This window comes from Nerophis lumbriciformis, linkage group LG36, assembly GCF_033978685.3.
Source record: "Nerophis lumbriciformis linkage group LG36, RoL_Nlum_v2.1, whole genome shotgun sequence".
Lineage (NCBI taxonomy): Eukaryota > Metazoa > Chordata > Actinopteri > Syngnathiformes > Syngnathidae > Nerophis > Nerophis lumbriciformis.
This window is the reverse complement of record NC_084583.2, coordinates 10,717,896-10,738,899: the sequence shown is the minus strand read 5'-3', so window position 1 is coordinate 10,738,899 and position 21,004 is coordinate 10,717,896. Positions and strand designations below refer to the sequence as shown.

The following is a 21,004-nucleotide window of genomic DNA, read 5'->3' as shown; positions in this document are numbered from 1 at the left end:
GACTCTCACTATTATGTTAGATCCACTATGGACTGAACTCTCACTATTATGTTAGATCCACTATGGACTGGACTTTCACACTATTATGTTAGATCCACTATGGACTGGACTCTCACTATTATGTTAGATCCACTATGGACTGGACTCTCACACTATTATGTTAGATCCACTATGGACTGGACTCTCACACTATTATGTTAGATCCACTATGGACTGGACTCTCACACTATTATGTTAGATCCACTATGGACTGGACTCTCACACTATTATGTTAAACAGAGACAGAATTAAATTTGGCTCAATTGAGGAGAGCGCTTACACCTGCACCCTTGTACAGTCTTCCAACACGCTCTGACGAAATATTGTACGCCTCCTCTTTTATTTGGACTTTCCCTGATTACATGGCAACCTACTCAGTGGCCTAGTGGTTAGAGTGTCCTCCCTGAGATGGGTAGGTTGTGAGTTCAAACCCCAGCCGAGTCATACCAAAGACTATAACAATGGGACCCCGCTTGGCACTCAGCATCAAGGGTTGGAATTGGGGGTTAAATCATCAAAAATGATTCCCGGGCGCGGCCACCGCTACTGCCCACTGCTCCCCTCACCTCCCAGGGGGTGATCAAGGGTGATGGGTCAAATGCAGAGAATATTTTCGTCACACCTAGTGTGTGTGTGTGACAATCATTGGTACATTAACTTGAACTTAACAGCTGTTTCTAAGGGACGGGGGTCATAAACAGCCATCGCCTTTGATTACAAACAGTCTAAAGAAAAGGTCGTAAAACAGTTCAAAGAAACGGTGCCTGGAGGGGAATCTGGTCTTGCTTCCTCTCCGCTTTGTAGTTCTCGGGTCAAGACAAAATCTTTCTGTGGATTACAATACATTTGACAACCGTATACATATACATATATACATATACATATATATATATATATATATATATATATATATATATATATATATAGCTCGGTTGGTAGAGCGGTCGTGCCAGCAACTTGAGGGTTCTAGGTTCGATCCCCGATTCGCCATCCTAGTCACTGCCGTTGTGTCCTTGGGCAAGACACTTTACCCACCTGCTCCCAGTGCCACCCACACTGGTTTAAATGTAACTCAGATATTCGGTTTCACTATGTAAAGCACTTTGAGTCACTAGAGAAAAAGCGCTATATACAAACCCCGTTTCCATATGTGTTGGGAAATTGTGTTAGATGTAAATATAAACGGAATACAATGATTTGCAAATCATTTTCAACCCATATTCAGTTGAATATGCTACAAAGACAACATATTTGGTGTTCAGACTGATAAACATTTTTTTTGTGTGCAAATAATCATTAACTTTAGAATTTGATGCCAGCAACACGTGACAAAAAAGTTGGGAAAGGTGGCAATAAATACCGATAAAGTTGAAAGACTTATTTGGAACATCACACAGGTGTGCAGGCTAATTGGGAACAGGTGGGTGCCATGATTGGGTATAAAAACAGCTTCCCAAAAAATGCTCAGTCTCATAAGGTTTTTGAGTTTGAACATCAAATATCTTGTCTTTGTAGTGCATTCAATTGAATATGGGTTGAAAAGGATTTGCAAATCATTGTATTCCGTTTATATTTACATCTAACACAATTTCCCAACTCGTATGGAAACGGGGTTTGTAAATATAATTCACTTCACTTCACTCCAACACATCAAAGAAACAGAACACCTTCATGTTGCTTCCCAAACTACACAGTGGAGGTTTCACGAGCCGTCTTCTTGGTAGGATCAAAGACAGCTTTTTGTCTTATGACAACACGACAAATTTTGCGATAACTTAGATAAAATTATTCTAACGCTACTATTTCAAGAAAGCTCCTGTCCCTATTTTTAAAAGGTGCCAGTGAGGGTGGGGGGGTACTGCCATGTCCTTGCTGCCGTCCCATCAGCAGCCCACAACACGTGAATAATTCACCACATGAACCACACACTCCCTTTTTGTTGTTGTTGTTTTTAAGTGCTTGAGCTCACATGTAAAAGTGTCAGAAGGTGTGTGTGTGTGTGTGTGCGTTGTGTATACAGTAAGTATGTGTGTGTTTGTGTGTGCAGGTGCACCCACAGGGTACAGGCGCAGGTAAAAGTGGTTTAGAGGCACCGTTGTGTTGCCCTGAACTTCACTGATGCTAACTCATCCAGACAGAGGACATTGAATTATTCAGCAGACACTCTCCCTCGTCTTACTTTCTTCTCCCTCCTCACCACCCCCCGTAAATTTCTCTCGTCTCCATCACTCCCACATTTCCTTAGTCTTTAGACCAGAGGTGTCAAACTTGTTTGCATTGAGGGCCACCACGTCGTAGTGATGTCTGCCCTCAGAGGGCCACTTGTAAATATAAAAACATTTTTAAACTAAGGATTTGGCTCTTAATATTGCATTATTGCCTAAGCATTTGAATATTGGCTTTTTTTTTGTTTGTTTTTTTTACGTTTGTGCTAACCGTAGCATGCTAACTAACAGTTAGTATATGTCAAGTATGAATTTGTATGACTCCAGGATAAACGGTTGCAAAATTAGCTAAAAAAAAAAAAAAGTTAGCATGCTAATTTTTACATGCTAACAGCATGCGTCAAGATGTATGACTCTGGGGTAAATGGTTGCAAAATTAGCTAAAAAAAAAAATTGCATGCTAATTTTAATATGCTAGAATGCTAACAGCATGCAAGTTGTATGACTCTGGGGTAAATGGTTGAAAAATTAGCTAAATTTAAAAAAAAAGGATGCTAATTTTAATATGCTAACATGCTAACAACATGTGTCAAGTATCAAGATGTGTGACTGGGGTAAATGGTTGCAAAATTTGCTTTAAAAATGTGCATACTAATTTTAATATGCTAGAATGCTAACAGCATGCAAGTTGTATGACTCTGGGGTAAATGGTTGAAAAATTAGCTAAATAAAAAAAAAAGCATGCTAATTTTAATATGCTAACATGCTAACAGCATGTGTCAAGTATCAAGATGTATGACTCTGGGGTAAATGGTTGCAAAATTTGCTAAAAAAAAAAAATGTACATGCTAATTTTAATATGCTAACATGCTACCAGCATGTGTCAAGTATTAAGTTGTATGACTCTGGGATAAACGGTTGCAAAATTATCAAAAATAATAATAATCTAGTCTTAGATTTAGATTGTTCACATCTTGTCTTAGACCTAGATCGGTCAGATCTAGTCTTAGACTTACATCGGTCTGATCTAGTCTTAGATTGGTCACATCTAGTCTGAGACTGGTCACATCTAGTCTTATATTGGTCACATCTAGTCTTAGACTTCGATCGGTCACATCTAGTCTTAGACTTAGATCGGTCACATCTAGTCTTAGACTGGTCACATCTAGTCATAGACTGGTCACATCTAGTCTTATGCTTAGATCGGTCACATCTAGTCTTAGACTTAGATCGGTCACATCTAATCTTGGATCGGTCACATCTAGTCTTGGATTTAGATCGCTCAGATCTAGTCTTAGCCTTAGTTCAGTCACACTAGTCTTAGACTTAGATCGGGCCCATTCAGTCTTAGACTTAGATCAGTCAAATCTTGTAATAGACCTAGATCTGTCAGATCTAGTCTTAGACTTAGGTTGGTCACATCTAGTTTTAGACTTAGGTTGGTCACATCTAGTCTTAGACTGGTCACATCTAGTCTTAGACTGGTCACATCTAGTCTTAGATTGGTCACATCTAGTTTTAGGCTTAGGTCGGTCAGATCTAGTCTTAGACTGGCCACATATAGTCTTAGATCGGTCACATATAGTCTTAGACTTTGATCGGTCACATCTAGTCTTAGATTTAGATTGGTTACATCAAGTCTTAGACTTAGATCGGTCACATCTAGTCTTAGACTTAGATCGGTCACATCTAGTCTTAGACTTAGACCGGTCACATCTAGTCTTAGGTCGGTCACATCTAGTCTTAGGCTTAGATCGGTCACATCTAGTATTAGACTGGTCACATCTAGTCTTAGACTTAGATTGGTCACATCTAATCTTAGATTGGTCACATCTAGTCTTGGACTTGGATCGCTCAGATCTAGTCTTAGACTTAGTTCGGTCACATTTAGTCTTAGACTTAGATCGGCCATATGCAGTCTTAAACTTAGATCGGTCACATCCAGTCTTAGACGTAGATTGGTCACATCTAGTCTTAGGTCTAGATCGCTCAGGTCTAGTCTTGGACTTAGATCGGTCACATCTAATCTTAGATTGGTCACATCTAGTCTTAGACTTAGATCAGTCACATCTAGTCTTAGACTTAGATCGTTCAGATCTAGTCTTAGACTTAGTTCGGTCACATCTAGTCTTAGACTTAGATCGGTCACATCCAGTCTTAGACCTAGATCACTCAGATCTAGTCTTAGATTGGTCACATCTAGTCTTAGACTTAGATCGGTCACATTTAGTCTTACACTTAGATCGGTCACATCTAGTCTTATACTTAGATCGGTCACATCTAGTCTTAGATTTAGACTGGTCACATCTAGTTTTAGACCTAGATCGCTCAGATCCAGTATTAGATTTAGACTGGTCACATCTAGTCTTAAACTTAGATTAGTCACATCTAGTTTTATACTTAGAACGGTCACATCTACTCTTAGACTTAGTTCGCTCAGATGTAGTCTTAGACCTAGATCACTCAAGTCTCATCATAGACCTAGAACGGTCAGACCTCGCCCACCGATCCAGTCCAGTTGCAATCGACTGACTGTCCTGGGAAGGTATTAGAAAAGTCACCATGGTTGGGATATGCTTTCCCTTTCCGAGGAAATCTCGCCGTCTTTATTGTTCCTGGCTGTTTCTGCAAGGAAGGCTCATAAAGAACATAAATGGCCGCATCTATGACAGTCCGCGTAAGCCAGACAGCAGTCAAACACTTAGATAATTGCTATTTTTACGGCGCTTTTCGGAGAGCCACAATAACTTTTGATTAGCTGTGTTTATTGCAGGTGGCGGAGGGTGGCGGGGGTGAAAAGAACCTATGTTTGCAGGGCCGCGACAACGCTTTGATTATCTTTTCATTCCTGTCTGTGGAGGAATAAAACGGGATGGACGGCCTGGGAGGAGCTCGCACCGCGGCGCAGAGGAGCGGCATCAAACCCAATGGGGTGGGGGGGACACTGGAATTAAAGGCAGATTTGGTAATGGGAGACAATGCGTCGTGAAGGTGAGTAATGTGGCATTATTCAAAACCTCCACCAGGATTGGACTGTTGACAGAGTCCTTGGCGATCTTCAGACGCACAAGGAACCGACAGAGGCGTTTGGATTCGCGAACAATCAGTCGTCAAGAAACTTCTCCTCCGTTGTGATAAAAGTCCGCTTCGGCGTCGTTTCCCCAAAAAGTCTGGTCAGTTCGCAATCGTGCTGCGGTACGAAGCCCCTTTCGTCAATTTCTTCAATACAACAAGCACAAAATGGCTTGTTGCAATCTCCTCATTGAAAAGTTCGCAAAAAGAACGGCTCATAATTCGAGGTTTCACTGTACTAGTGATGTGCATTTCTGGTCTTGTCATCCTCGTCCGGACTGAAGGGCGACCTGGCAGTGCGGCTGGATCGAAAGAGACGTCGGAGACGCTTTACTCAACCAAAAGTTGCTTTATTACAAGCGAGTGTCATTATACAGGACTGCAGTCCCTGGAGGAGGTCGGGTCAAGAAAATGAGGCACTCCTAACTCATATTTGCCAACCCTCCGGATTTTCCCGGGAGACTCCCGAATTTCAGTGCCCCTCCCGAAAATCTCCTGGGGCAACCATTCTCCCGAATTTATCCCGGTTTCCTCCCGGACAACAATATTGGGGGCGTGCCTTAAAGGTACTGCCTTTAGCGTCCTCTCTCACCTGAAAAGGAGACTACTATATATGTCTCCGTTATCCATAGGTTTATCTATAACCCATAAAGTAGGCAGGCACGGAGCTATTTCTCAGCGTGTGTTTATTCCAGCCTGCACGTTATTACACTGACACACAACATCCGGATTCCCATCATGCATTGCTTCAAAACTACGGCAAGTAGTAATGTCCAAAAACATAACAGAGACGAAGCAGAAGAACGAAGAAGAGACATGGCGACGACGAGGAAGAAGAAGAAGTACGCTTGCAAGTTCCAAAATGATTGGAAAAAATCATTTCAGTTCAGTCAGGGCAGCTCGAAGGGGAAGGGGTATACTGCCTGCACCCCCCCCCCCCCCCCCAAACTATGAAAAAAAACTGCGACTTATAGTCCGAAAAATACGGTAGTTCTTGTTTAGATGCATTAGACCAGATTGCTGGGCAGTAGTCAAGATGTGACAATACAAGGGATTGTATAACTTGCTTAGTAGTTGTGTTGGTTCAACAATAGGCACTTCTTATGATTGAGATGCTTCTGTCATGTCTGTGATCATGTTTTGTTTAAGTTATGTCCTGTTTGGTTTTTGGACTCTTTTTAGTTCCTGTTTGGTCACAGTGTGTGGACAGTCCCTGTCTTGACAGAATCTGTCAAGACAGGGACTGTGGCGCAGTTTCCTGCGAGGATTGCTTTCCCGAGATGCAAACGAACTTGACTGGACATGGCTTGAAGTTAAATACATATTTTATTTTAACACTAACAAAAGGTACAAATTAAAGGCGCTCACAAGGCGGAGAACAAACTTAGCTATGAAAACAATAAACTAGCACAAAGGCAAAAACTATGGACTATGAAAAAACTTACTGTGGCATGGCATGAAGCATAATCAATGTTAAACATGAAACTCAAGGGTAGCATCGGTCACGGAGGTAGCAAGAGTAGTAGACGTAACAGAGGTATCAGAGTTAATGTCGCCAGGCTGACTTCCTGGCAACTATCGGCTTAAATAGTCGTGAAAATGATTAGCAACAGGTGCGTGAGTGCAAACGTGAAACAGGTGGAACTAATGGGTTGCTATGGTGACCAAACAGGAACTAATAAGAGTCCAAAAACCAAACAGGACATAACTTAAACAAAACATGATCACAGACATGACAGCTTCTGCTCATTTGTGTTACTAATGTGTTTCTAGTGTGGCTGAAACGGGGTTTAAGGGGTTAAACGACTTAGTGCAGACATGGCCTCAGGGCCTGTTTTAAAAAAAAAAAAAGTTTTATGAATGTCTCCTTCAAAGTATGAATTCAAAGACATGCTTTAAACTCCCACTTCTCTCATTACCTCCTCTCATACCTGCCTTTCTGCGCCATAAAACACCCGAGACAACCTCCTCCTCTAGTCTTTCAGGCCCCGTTTACACTAAGTTTACATAAGGTTATCCAGGGTGAATCACACCTAACCTTATCCGTGTCCACACACAACAATGCCACCGTTTAAGACCCCCGCACCTCTCCGTCCGCCGGCGCAACGCAACCTAGTACGCATGCGCGGAAAATGCACACGTCAGAGTCACCTCCACTGTTGCTTTGTGTGCACGTTCTTAAATATAATCTATGATTGTCACACATGCACACTAGGTGTGGCGAAATTATTCTCTGCATTTGACCCGTCACCCTTGATCATCCCCTGGCAGGTGAGGGGAGCAGTGAGCAGCAGTGGTGGCCGCGCCCGGGAATAATTTTTGGTGATTTAACCCCCAATTCCAACCCTTGATGCTGAGTGCCAAGCAGGAAGGTAATGGGTCCAATTTTTATAGTCTTTGGTATGACTCGGCCGGGGTTTGAACTCACAACCTACCGATCTCAGGGCGGACAGTCTAACCACTAGGCCACTGATATCTGAATAATATCCAGTGTTGTGGTATTTCAATGAACTGGAATCCAGTGTGACTATTGTAGTGAATCACACCTGAGCCATCGTAAATTAATGAAATATTTATTAGACACGTAAAGAATGTGATAAAGAACATTTAACATGAATCTAGGGATCTAGTTATCTGGTCAGGACACTCCTCACTCTTTTGCCTTCACCTTCATTGTGAAGGGAAGTGAATTCTATTTATATAGCGCTTTTCTCTAGTGACTCAAAGCGCTTTACATAGTGAAACCCAATATCTAAGTTACATTTAAACCAGTGTGGGTGGCACTAGGACAAGGTGGGTAAAGTCTATTGCCCAAGGACACAAAGGCAGTGACTAGGATGGCGGAAGCGGGGATCAAACCTGGAACCCTCAAGTTGCTGGCACGGCCACTCTACCAACCGAGCTATACCGCCCCATTCGTTTTTGGCGACTTTATATACTCCGGACCTAGACGTTGAGTCTTTGACATACATGGCGGACAATAACTGATACAGTCTGCTTTGCCAGTCCAAATGCATTCGCCGTTTTCTGTAGTCTTCCCTCGTCGGCCAGGTAATACAAAGCACATCCTACCTTTTTTATCACATCCACTGGAGCTCGCATTCTTGTTGTCTCTCCTTCAACAAATGGACAACGTTTTCCGCTAAGTAGAAACACAGCTGACCCGGCCGGACACTGGAAAGTCCTCCTGCCGTCTGAGAAGTGTTGTATCCCAAATAGCTGCAATGGCTTTCTCTTAAGGTATTCATGTGTGATTTACACATTCTCGTTGTATCTCTTTCGACAAATGGACAACGTTTTCCGCTAAGTAGAAACACAGCTGACCCGGCCGGACACTGGAAAGTCCTCCTGCCGTCTGAGAAGTGTTGTATCCCAAATAGCTGCAATGGCTTTCTCTTAAGGTATTCATGTGTGATTTACACATTCTCGTTGTCTCTCTTTCGACAAATGGACAACGTTTTCCGCTAAGTAGAAACACAGCTGACCCGGCCGGACACTGGAAAGTTCTCTTGCCGTCTGAGAAGTGTTGTATCCCGAATAGCTGCAATGGCTTTCTCTTAAGGTATTCATGTGTGATTTACACATTCTCGTTGTATCTCTTTCGACAAATGGACAACGTTTTCCGCTAAGTAGAAACACAGCTGACCCGGCCGGACACTGGAAAGTCCTCCTGCCGTCTGAGAAGTGTTGTATCCCAAATAGCTGCAATGGCTTTCTCTTAAGGTATTCATGTGTGATTTACACATTCTCGTTGTCTCTCTTTCGACAAATGGACAACGTTTTCCGCTAAGTAGAAACACAGCTGACCCGGCCGGACACTGGAAAGTTCTCTTGCCGTCTGAGAAGTGTTGTATCCCGAATAGCTGCAATGGCTTTCTCTTAAGGTATTCATGTGTGATTTACACATTCTCGTTGTCTCTCCTTCGACAAATGGACAAAGTTTTTCGCCAAGTAGAAACACAGCTGACCCGGCCGGACATTGGAGAGTTCTCTTGCCGTCTGAGAAGTGTTGTATCCCAGATAGCTGCAATGGCTTTCTTTTAAGGTATTCATGTGTGATTTCCAAATTTTCGTTGTTTCTCTTTCAACAAATGGACAAAGTTTTTCGCCAAGTAGAATCACAGCTGACCCGGCCGGACACTGGAAAGTCCTCCTGCCGTCTGAGAAGTATTGTATCCCAGATAGCTGCAATGGCTTTCTTTTAAGGTATTCATGTGTGATTTCCACAAGTGTCTGTACATGTAGAAGAAGGAGAAACACGGGCATGTCTGGATGACTCACCTCCATATTTCCAGTGGTTAGCGCCGAGCTACGAAACTGCTTTATTACGAAGCTGGCTGTGGCGTGTTATTTCTGACGTCACTTCCTGTGTGGGGCGCGGTCTTTCTGGCGTCACTTCCTCTCCGAACTCAGTTTGTAAACCATCAATGAGTCCATACAAAGCTAAGAGCCAGAGATTCAAGAGTCACACGGCTGACTTACCCGTGTAAAAATTTGTCCGAGGAGGGGCACCTTAAACCAGTGTTTTTCAACCTTTTTTGAGGCAAGGCACAGTTTTTGGGTTGAAAAAATGCAAAGGCACCAAACCAGCAGAAATCATTAAAAAAACAAAACTCTGTTGACAGTAAAAAGTCGTCGTCGCAATTGTTGGATATGACTTTAAAGCATAACCAAGCATGCATCACTATAGCTCTTGTCTCAAAGTAGGTGTACTGTCACCACCTGTCACATCACTTATTTTGAGTTTTTTGCTGTTTTCCTGTGTGTAGTGTTTTAGTTCTTGTCTTGCGCTCCTATTTTGGTGGCTTTTTCTCTTGTTTTGGTATTTTCCTGTAGCAGTTTCATGTCTTCCTTTGAGCGATAGTTCCCGCATTTACTTTGTTTTAGCAATCAAGAATATTCCAGTTGTTTTTATCCTTCTTTGTGTGGACATTGTTGATTGTCATGTCATGTTCGGATGTACTTTGTGGACGCCGTCTTTGCTCCACAGTAAGTCTTTGCTGTCGTCCAGCATTCTGTTTTTGTTTACTTTGTAGCCAGTTCAGTTTTAGTTTCGTTCTGCATAGCCTTCCCTAAGCTTCAATGCCTTTTCTTAGGTGCAATAACCTTTTTTTTTTTTTGGTTTAAGCATTAGACACCTTTTTACCTGCACACTGCCTCCCGCTGTTTCCGACATCTACAAAGCAATTAGCTACCTGCTGCCACCTACTGACATGGAAGAGTATTACATGGTTACTCTGCCGAGCTCTAGACAGCACCAACACTCAACAACACATAATTTGCAGACTATAATTACTGGTTTGCAAAAAATATTTTTAACCCAAATCACACATTTTAAACCCAGCGGTTGAAAAACACTTCCTTAAATGATGGTTTAGTGTGGCTGAAATGGGGCTTAGGCTAAATAATTATTCGTTTAAGGGGTTAAACGACTTAAGTGTAGACATGGCCTCAGTCTCATCCACCTTCACACATCTCACTCCTGCTCTCTGACTGATCCTGGACACTATCTCATTTCCTCTAGGGCCTTTCTCTCTTTCACTTTCTGTTTGACCAAGTGTCGGACGGTCACACTCTGGTTGAACTCACCAGAATGAAAGTGTTTGGTTGCCTGCCACATGTTTTACTTTGACATGCAGACAGGTGACACAAGCTTACATAAAATGTGTTTGACCCTCACCTCTCTGACGAGAACGGCCAGGAAGAAGCCATTATTCTGTTCGGAGGGATCCAGCCTGAAGAAGGAGTCCTTGATTTCTGGACCTTCTGCCTGGTCAGGAGAATTAGACGAGGCTTGTTTGTTTCTGCAAGAAAACAAGCACAAATAGTCCCTGTGATGAGGTGGCGACTTGTCCAGGGTGTGTCCTGTCTTCAGTCCGAATGCAGCTGGGATAGGCTGCAAAGTTTTTATATATCCGGTATTTATTTTGGTACCGGTACCAAAATTATTTCGATACGTTTCGGTACTTTTTGGTACTTTTCTAAATAAAGGGGACCACAAGAATGTGCATTATTGGCTTTATTTTAACAAAAAATCTTAGGGTACATTAAACATATGTTTATTATTGCAAGTTGGTCCTTAAATAAAATACTAGACAACTTGTCTTTTAGTAGTAAGTAAGCAAACAAAGGCTCCTAATTAGTCTGCTGACATATTTAGTAACATATTGTGTCATTTATCATTTTGTTATTTTGTCAAAATTATTAAGGACAAGTGGTAGAAAAAGAATTATTAATCTACTTGTTCATTTACTGTTAATATCTGCTTATTTTCTCTTTCAACATGTTCTATCTACACTTCTGTTAAAATGTAATAATCACTTATTCTTCTGTTGTTTGATACTTTACATTAGTTTTGGATGATACCACACATTTAGGTATTGATCCGATACTAAGTAGTTACAGGATCAGACATTGGTCATATTCAAAGTCCGCATGTGTCCAGGGACATATTTCCTTAGTTTATAAACATAATATAATTTTTTTTTAAACAAAAGATGATGTTTTGATGTCAATTTATCGGACCGGTACTTTTTAGAGGCTGTATAATACCGAATATGATTCATTAGTACTATATATATATATATATATATATATATATATACAAACATACATATACATGTATGTGTCAGGCTTGCCCCTGACAGTTTGGTTGTGTTTTAGTTTTTCCTCTGTGTGTAATATTTCCTGTCAGCGCTCTTGTTTTGGTTCTGTTTCCTGTTTGTCTCCCTGAGTGCTGTGTCCCCTCAGCTGTGGCTGATTGGCACCTGGCCACACCTGGTGTCAATCAGCCAGCTGCTATTTAAACCTGCCTTCCCCTCCAGTCAGGGCTGGATTATTGTCATTGTCGCTAATACTTGTTGTCACTACTACCTGTCATAATAATTGTTGTTGTAGCTCTGTCTACTTTTGTTCACTCTGCTCTTGTCATAGTTCCTTCGTGTCACAGTAAGTGTTTTTTTGTTTCTTGTCGACAGTTAGCTTTTGTGCTATTTTAATTCATAGCCAAGTTTGTTCTCCGCCTTGTGCACGCCTTTTGTTTGTACCCTTTTGTTTGTTTTTTTGCCATAGTGTTTAATTAAATCATGTTTTCTCGCTCAATGTCTGCCGTCATCTCTGCATCTTGGGGTTCGTCCCCAACAAACTCTGACAGTATGTATACATACATACATATATATGTATAAATACATACATATATGCATACATACATGCATACATATGTATACATGCATACATATGTATACATGCATATATATGAATACATACATATGTATACATACATATATATGTATACATACATATATATGTATACATACATATATATATATATGTATACATACATACGTACGTACGTACGTACGTACGTACGTACATACATACATACATACATACATACATATATATATATATGTATGCATACATATATATGTATACATATATGTATATATATATATATATATATATATATGTATACATATATATGTATACATACATATGTATACATACATACATACATACATACATACAAATGTATACATGCATGCATACATACATACATATATAAATGTATATATACACACATACATACATACACACATACACACACACACACCCCTGATCTATATTAATGGTATTTCATTTAGCATTAGCAACCACCCTCAATATGTAATGCACTTAGCATGTTTATTAAACACCTGTAACATTGTTGTCATGATTACATCTCAGGTTGTTTTTCCTATATATAGTGTTTCCTCTTCCCTAGCGCTCTTATATGTGTTCCACTTCCTGTTTTGATTTTGTCTTACAGTGACTTCACTGTTTCTGAGTGCCCTTCTCCATGCCGACTCTTGATTAGTGATCAAAGGACTCACCCAAATCAGGAGGATGTATCTGCCTGCTTTGTCCTATAATAATCTGCCCTTCGCCTACTGTCTTTGCATCCTGGGGCCACACCGACAGCATCCACGCGCCAACGTGGCAGTTGTGTTCTTTGTTAACTAAAAAAAACTGTTTTATGAGAAAGAAAAAAAAACATAATGTGGAAGTATTACTTCTTTTGGTTTTATTACTGGAAGTTAATATTTGAGAAGGTAAGTATTTCGGTGAATAGTAAAGTCCTTCCTGCAAAGAGTGCATCATACTTTATGTCGTTTGTTTTGTTTTTTTGTCACATATTTCTTTAAAGAGAGACCAACGTGTCCATATTGCTAAAATACGTTGCCAAAGACGTTCTTAAGGATTTTAAAAAGTAGTGTTTTTGTGTAGTTTTCTGTTAAGGACTGAGCGACATGGATAACAACAGCCTGCTGGTGGCGCTCTGGGTTGGGCGGCCGCTTCCTTTGGGCAAAACCTTTGGGTTTTTCTCTGGAGTTCCGGCTTCATCCTGTGGTCTCGCCAGGGTCCGATTAATTTACAGAAGTAATCAAATGTATTAGTGACTGGAGACATGTTTCAGACATGTTCAATTGAATTGTGAACATTCAACAAGAGATGATTCCGATATACACCATATTGCCAAAAGTATTTGGCCACCTGCCTTGACTCACATATGACCTTGAAATGCCATCCCATTCCTAACCCATAGGGTTCAATATGACCTTTTGCAGCTATTACAGCTTCAACTCTTCTAGGAAGGCTGTCCACAAGGTTGCGGAGTGTGGTTTTTTTTATAGGAATTTTACACCATTCTTCCATTAGGGAGGTCACACACTGATGTTGATGGAGAAGGCCTGGCTCTCAGTCTCCTTTCTAATTCATCCCAAAGGTGTTCTATCGGGTTCAGGTCAGGACTCTGTGCAGGCCAGTCAAGTTCATCCACACCAGACCTTGCTTTGTTGGAAGAGGAAGGGGCCCGCTCCAAATTGTGGAGCATGGAATTGTCCAAAATGTTTTGGTATCCTGGAGCATTCAAAGTTCATTTCACTGGAACTAAGGGGCCAAGCCAAACTCCTGACAAACAACCCCACACCATAATTTCTCCTCCACCAAATTTCACACTCGGCACAATGCAGTCCGAAATGTGCCGTTCTCCTGGCAGCCTCCAAACCCCAGACTGGTCCATCAGGTTGCCAGATGGAAAAGCGTGATTCATCAGTCCAGAGAAGGCGTCTCCACTGCTCCAGAATCCAGTGGCGACGTGCTTTACACCACTGAAATCCGACTTGGTGATGTATGGCTTAGATGCCGCTGCCTGGCCATGGAAACCCATTCCATGAAGCTCTCTGCGTACTGTACGTGGGCTAATTGGAAGTTCTGTAGCAACTGACTGTGCAGAAAGTCTTTGCACTATGCGCTTCAGCCTCCGCTGACCCCTCTCTGTCAGTTCACGTGGCCAACCACTTGGTGGCTGAGTTGCTGTTGTTCCCTAACTCTTCCACTTTCTTATAACAAAGTTGACTTTGGAATATTTAGAAGCGAGGAAATTTCACGACTGGATTTGTTGCACAGGTGGCATCCTATGACAGTTCCATGCTGGAAATCACTGAAAGCGGCCCATTCTTTCACAAATGTTTAAAGAAACAGTCTCCGTGCCTACGTGCTTGATTTGATACACCTGTGGCCGGGCCAAGTGATTAGGACACCTGATTCTGATCATTTGGATGGGTGGCCAAATACTTTTGGCAATATGGTGTATTTATGGCTGTCCTACTTTGATCTAAACTTCTATTCAGCGGAGAAGTTTGTAATAGCATTATGGCCGCGTCCATTCAAAATCCCTTAGAGATCATTGCTTATTTAGCGTGGCTTCGAACGCCGTCATGGTGACAGATTTACAGGCGTATTTCCAAAACGACCAAACTATTACATTTTATATTGTAGCCGAACAATTCCTCTAAAAATATAATGTCTAAAAAACATGAGTTTTTTCATAGTTTAGACCCATTTTTTGTATTTTGTTTACTTTTCCAATTCATGCCTAACCGGCATAGCAGTGTTGAATTGGACTCAGAGCGGGAGGAGATATCCAACACTTTGCTTTCTCCCTTGCTCCCAGGGTTAACATTGTTTTTTCTAATCTTTGATATTTCACCAACTTTCACATTCAGAGGAGAAAGTACACTTTAATTTTGCATATTTAAAGACGTGAAATACGTCGTCTACATTCGTGCATTTTTTAAATAATCTTAGCGATTATTTTGTTTCAGTTTAGGTGGACTACCACTTCATGGCTGAGTTGCTGTTGTTCCCAAACTCTTCCATTTTCTTACGGTGCACTGTAAAAACAAAAAAATCCTATTTTTATGGTTAATTTACTCTAAATTTCTACTGTAATTTTTCTATTTAAAAAAACAACAACTGTAGAATTGAAGACATTATCTGTAAATAAACAATCCGCCTGTTATTTTAAGTTATATGCTAGTAATGACAAACTATGTATATTTCTTCTTTTTTTTTACAGAAAAATACCAAATTAATTATACATAGCATTTTCTGTTTTCTTAGATTACTTTCAAATCCATGTAAAATTACAGTAATTATCCTTCATTAAATATGTAGCTTATTATATAAAAGTCTATGTCCATACTAACAATGTAGAATAATGCAGAACTGTTTGCATCGTCACTTTATTAAAGGTGTTTTTTGTTTTTTTTCCCACTGAGGGCCGCACACTGAAAAATCAAAGCAATCAGGGGCCATTTTGATATTTTTTTATTTCAAAAACCAATACAATATACGTATAAAAATATATACATTTAGGCCTCCACTCAAGCTTGATCCCGGGGACCCCAAAGGGTTTTGGTCAAAAAAAAATATTAAAAATGTGTCATTCAGTATTATTATTTTTTTTATTATTCAAATTTTAAATCTCTAGATCAACATTAGGTCTATCTGTCAATATAACGTTTTTAAAGATTTAAGTTGTATGCTCTTTTTGTCAAAGAAAACCAATTTTTTTTAAATGGCAAAAACACAAAATATGCAATATTTTCACCCAATACATTTTATCAGTAGAATATTTGAGATTATATAATAATTGGAGCCTTAAAAAGGTCAATAACTCATAACACCATTGGTTTTATTTAATTATTTTTTTTTGCAAAATGACACTTAAAAATAAATCACTCTAAAATGATTGTGGATCCAAAAGGGTGCTTACTCATTAAAGTGTTAAAAAATAAACTATACTTTTTTTTTTTTTACTGTTTACTTTTAACACAATAATCTCAATATCAACTTCAGATCTATCCGTCAATTATAAGTTCTATTGTTGTTTATGTTTTTTGTTTGTTTAAAAAAAAAAAAAAAAAAACAGCTCAGTTTTTTGTATGGCAAACACAAAATATGCAACATTTTCCCCCAAAAATATCTCAAAGTGGAATATTTAATGTGACATAATTGGAGTCTTGAATAGGTCAATAATTCATAACGACATTGATTTTGATTCATTATTATTTTTTAAAGAAAGAAACAGCCTGCATGGCAGCTTTGTGTTGTTAGAGTAAACATCGCAAAATTTTCTTGTTACATTTCACCTGTTTGTTCTTTTATACCACTTTTTATGTTTAAAACATTTTTTCAATCGTATTTTTAAAGGGGAACATTATCACAATTTCAGAAGGGTTAAAACCATTAAAAATCAGTTCCAAGTGGCTTATTATATTTTTCGAAGTTTTTTTCAAAATTTTACCCATCACGCAATATCCCTAAAAAAAAGCTTCAAAGTGCCTGATTTTAACCATCGTTATATACACCCGTCCATTTTCCTGTGACGTCACATAGTGAAGCCAACACAAACAAACATGGCGGAAAGAACAGCAAGCTATAGCGACATTAGCTCGGATTCAGACTCGGATTTCAGCGGCTTAAGCGATTCAACAGATTACGAATGTATTGAAACGGATGGTTGTAGTGTGGAGGCAGGTAGCGAAAACGAAATTAAAGAAGAAAGTGAAGCTATTGAGCCATATCGGTTTGAACCGTATGCAAGCAAAACCGACGAAAACGTCACGACAGCCAGCGACACGGGAGAAAGCGAGGACGAATTCGGCGATCGCCTTCTAACCAACGATTGGTATGTGTTTGTTTGGCATTAAAGGAAACTAACAACTATGAACTAGGTTTACAGCATATGAAATACATTTGGCAACAACATGCACTTTGAGAGTGCAGACAGCCCAATTTTCATCAATTAATATATTCTGTAGACATACCCTCATCCGCTCTCTTTTCCTGAAAGCTGATCTGTCCAGTTTTGGAATTGATGTCAGCAGGCCAGGGAAGCTAGGGTTTAGCTCGCTCGTCTGCGGGAACAAACTGCCGCCAATTCTTGCCGTGCTACCGAGGTCCTTTGTCCCTGAATTGCTCACACACTCCGGCAGATTCAATGGAGGTCTGGCGGCGATTTCTTTGACTTTATCGTTGGAAATGCATCTGCTTTGAGTGTCGCAGGATATCCACACATTCTTGCCATCTCTGTCGTAGCATAGCTTTCGTCGGTAAAGTGTGCGGAACAAACGTCCAATTTCTTGCCACTTTCGCATCTTTGGGCCACTGGTGCAACTTGAATCCGTCCCTGTTCGTGTTGTTACACCCTCCGACAACACACCGACGAGGCATGATGTCTCCAAGGTACGGAAAACAGTCGAAAAAACGGAAAATAACAGAGCTGATTTGACTCGGTGTTTGAGAAAATGGCGGATTGCTTCCAATGTGACGTCACAACGCTCCGAGAGCGAATATTAGAAAGGCGTTTAATTCGCCAAAATTCACCCATTTAGAGTTCGGAAATCGGTTAAAAATATATATGGTCTTTTTTCTGCAACATCAAGGTATATATTGACGCTTACATCGGTCTGGTGATAATGTTCCCCTTTAAAAATGTGCTGTGGGGCCGTTAAAAAATGACCTGCGGGCCGCAAATGGCCCCCGGGCCGCACTTTGGACGCCCTGATCTAAACAATTCAGAAAAAATCTGTAAAATAATGGTATTTTTCTGTGGAACTGCCAGCATTGTCACTTCATTAAAGGTGTTTGATTGTAATAATTTGGAAGAACTCTGTAGAACGAAGGTATTTTTCTGCAGAACTGTTTGCATCGTCACTTTATTAAAGGTGGTTGATCTTAATAAATTAGTAAAAATCTGTAAAATTACGATATTTTTCCGCAAAACGTCTCATGAAAATTTCTGTAAATATAATGGTTTTGATCATTATTTGGTTTACAATGTTTTACTTGAATTTTATGGTTTTCGTTTGGCAGCCATAGCTGCTAGTAAATGACCGTTTTTTTACAGGTTTTTTTTTTTACAGTGTGGAAATCACTGAGAGCGGCCCATTCTTTCACAAATGTTTCTAGAAACAGTCTCCATGCCTAAGTGCTTGATTTGATACACCTGTGGCCGGGCCAAGTGATTAGGACACCTGATTCTCATCAATTGAATGGGTGTCCAAATACTTTAGGCCAGGGGTCGGCAACCCAAAATGCTGAAAGAGCCAAATTGGACCAAAAATACAAAAACAAATCTGTCTGGAGCCGCAAAAAATTAAAAGCCATATTACATACAGATGATACAGATAGTGTGTCATGAGATATCAATTGAATTAAGATTACTTAAAGGAAACTAAATGAGCTCAAATATACCTACAAATGAGGCATAATGATGCAATACGTACATATAGCTAGCCTAAATAGCATGTTAGCATCGATTAGCTTGCAGTCATGCAGTGACCAAATATGTCTGATTAGCACTCCACACAAGTCAATAACATCAACAAAACTCACCTTTGTGGATTCATGCACAACCTTAAAAGTGTGGTGGACAAAATGAGACAGAAAAAGAAGTGGCATAAAACACATCCTAGAAAGTTATACATGTAAACAAACTGCGGTGAGTTCAAGGACCGCCAAAATTAGTAGGACAAAACGGCGCTCGCCAAATACTGGAATCAGTGAAGCATGTTTAATATAAACAGTGTGCTTCATAACATTTAGGGAGATTTGTGTCATGTTGTCCTCCTACAGAAACCATTAAAAAAAAAAAATTAAAAAAATGTCCCCTCAACTTTTCATACATTTTTGAAAACGCTCCAGAGAGCCACTAGGGCGGCGCTAGAGCCGCGGGTTGCCGACCCCTGCATTAGGCAAAATAGTGTAGATCTATATGCAAAATAAAACAACCCGAAACATAGTAAAAGTAGTGTTGAGCGAGAGCAAAATTCTGCGTGCGTCTAGAAAGTCAGGTGAATGTATAGAAATAATAAGGCTTGTGTTTTATTCATTGTGTCTCGAGGCGTACGGACCGCTGACTGCACCGAGGAGTCCGCTCACGGCGACGTTGCGCCAAGTGAAATACGTGTTGCATAAACAAGAAAAAAGTGCACCTGACTGGAAATCTTTATTCTGCCCTTTTCACGCCTCCTAAAAAGCACTAAGTCTTTCAGTTCATGCCGGAAGGTGTGCTGATATTTTGTCAGAAGGGAGAGAGACAGCTACACAATGTGCCAACTAGGGTTGTACGGTATACCGGTACTAGTGTGGTATCGCGTTACTAATGAATCAAAAACGGTACTATACTCTGTTTGAAAAGTACCCATTCACAATGTATTATTAGGGACCGAGTCCCTTTGGGACAGAGGACTCTATTGTATTTCTAGCGTTTTATTATTATACCGCCGCCTCTTTGAGCTGTAATTTGACCCCCTTAACATGCTTCAAAACCCACCAAATTGGACACACACATCAGGACCGGCGAAAATTGCGAGCTAATCAAAAAAACAAACCCCAAAACTCAAAATTGCGCTCTAGCGCCCACCTAGGAAAAAAACACAGACAAAAAACAAAAACCTCTATGTAGGTCTCACTTAGACCTATATTTCATACACTGACAACCCCCAGCAAAAATCAACAGGAAGTTTGCAATTCCCCCTTCAAAACAAAAGTTGTGTAAAAACAGTGACCTTTTTTCAAACATTATCTCCTTTGAGCGCGTTTGTCGTGTCCGCTTCAAATTAGCACAGGAGAGAGATTGAACCCTTCTGATTAAAAGTAGATGAAAGAGTTTTAATTACTGCTCCGGTTTGGATTTTATGAGCCCTCAAAGTCGGTGCCGTCCATCGCTGCTTGCAGCTTTAATTATTATTATTAGGGATGTCTGATAATATCGGCCTGCCGATATTATCGGCCGATAAATGCGTTAAAATGTAATATCGGAAATTATTGGTATCGTTTTTTTTATTATCGTTATGTTTTTTGTTGTTTTAATTAAATCAACATAAAAAACACAAGATACACTTACAATTAGTGCACCAACCCAAAAAACCTCCCTCCCCCATTTGCACTCATTCACATTCATTCACACAAAAGGGTTGTTTCTTTCTGTTATTAATATTCTGGTTCCTACATTATATATCAATATATATCAATACAGTCTGCAAGGGATACAGTCCGTAAGCACACATGATTGCGCGTGCTGCTGGTCCACTAATAGTACTAACCTTTAACAGTTAATTTTTACTCATTTTCATTAATTAATAGTTTCTATGTACCTGTTTTTATATTGTTTTACTTTCTTTTTTATTCAAAAAAATGTTTTTGATTTATTTATCTTATTTTATAACCATTTTTAAAAGTACCTTATCTTCACCATACCTGGTTGTCCAAATTAGGCATAATAATGTGTTAATTCCACGACTGCATATATCGGTTGATATCGGTATCGGTAATTAAACAGTTGGACAATATCGGAATATCAGATATCGGCAAAAAGCCATTATCGGACATCCCTAATT

The 21,004-nt window shown here is 40.0% G+C and overlaps 1 protein-coding gene across 1 annotated transcript in view; it reads right to left on the bottom strand.

Annotated features, from left to right (window-relative positions):
* Positions 1-21,004, bottom strand: part of LOC133576845 (putative methyltransferase NSUN7) — a 102,714-nt gene that overhangs the window by 19,703 nt on the left and 62,007 nt on the right. The window contains exon 11 of the mRNA XM_061930188.1: positions 10,957-11,080. Coding sequence (XP_061786172.1) covers positions 10,957-11,080 — 124 coding nt within the window. The remainder of the gene's footprint in view (positions 1-10,956; positions 11,081-21,004) is intronic.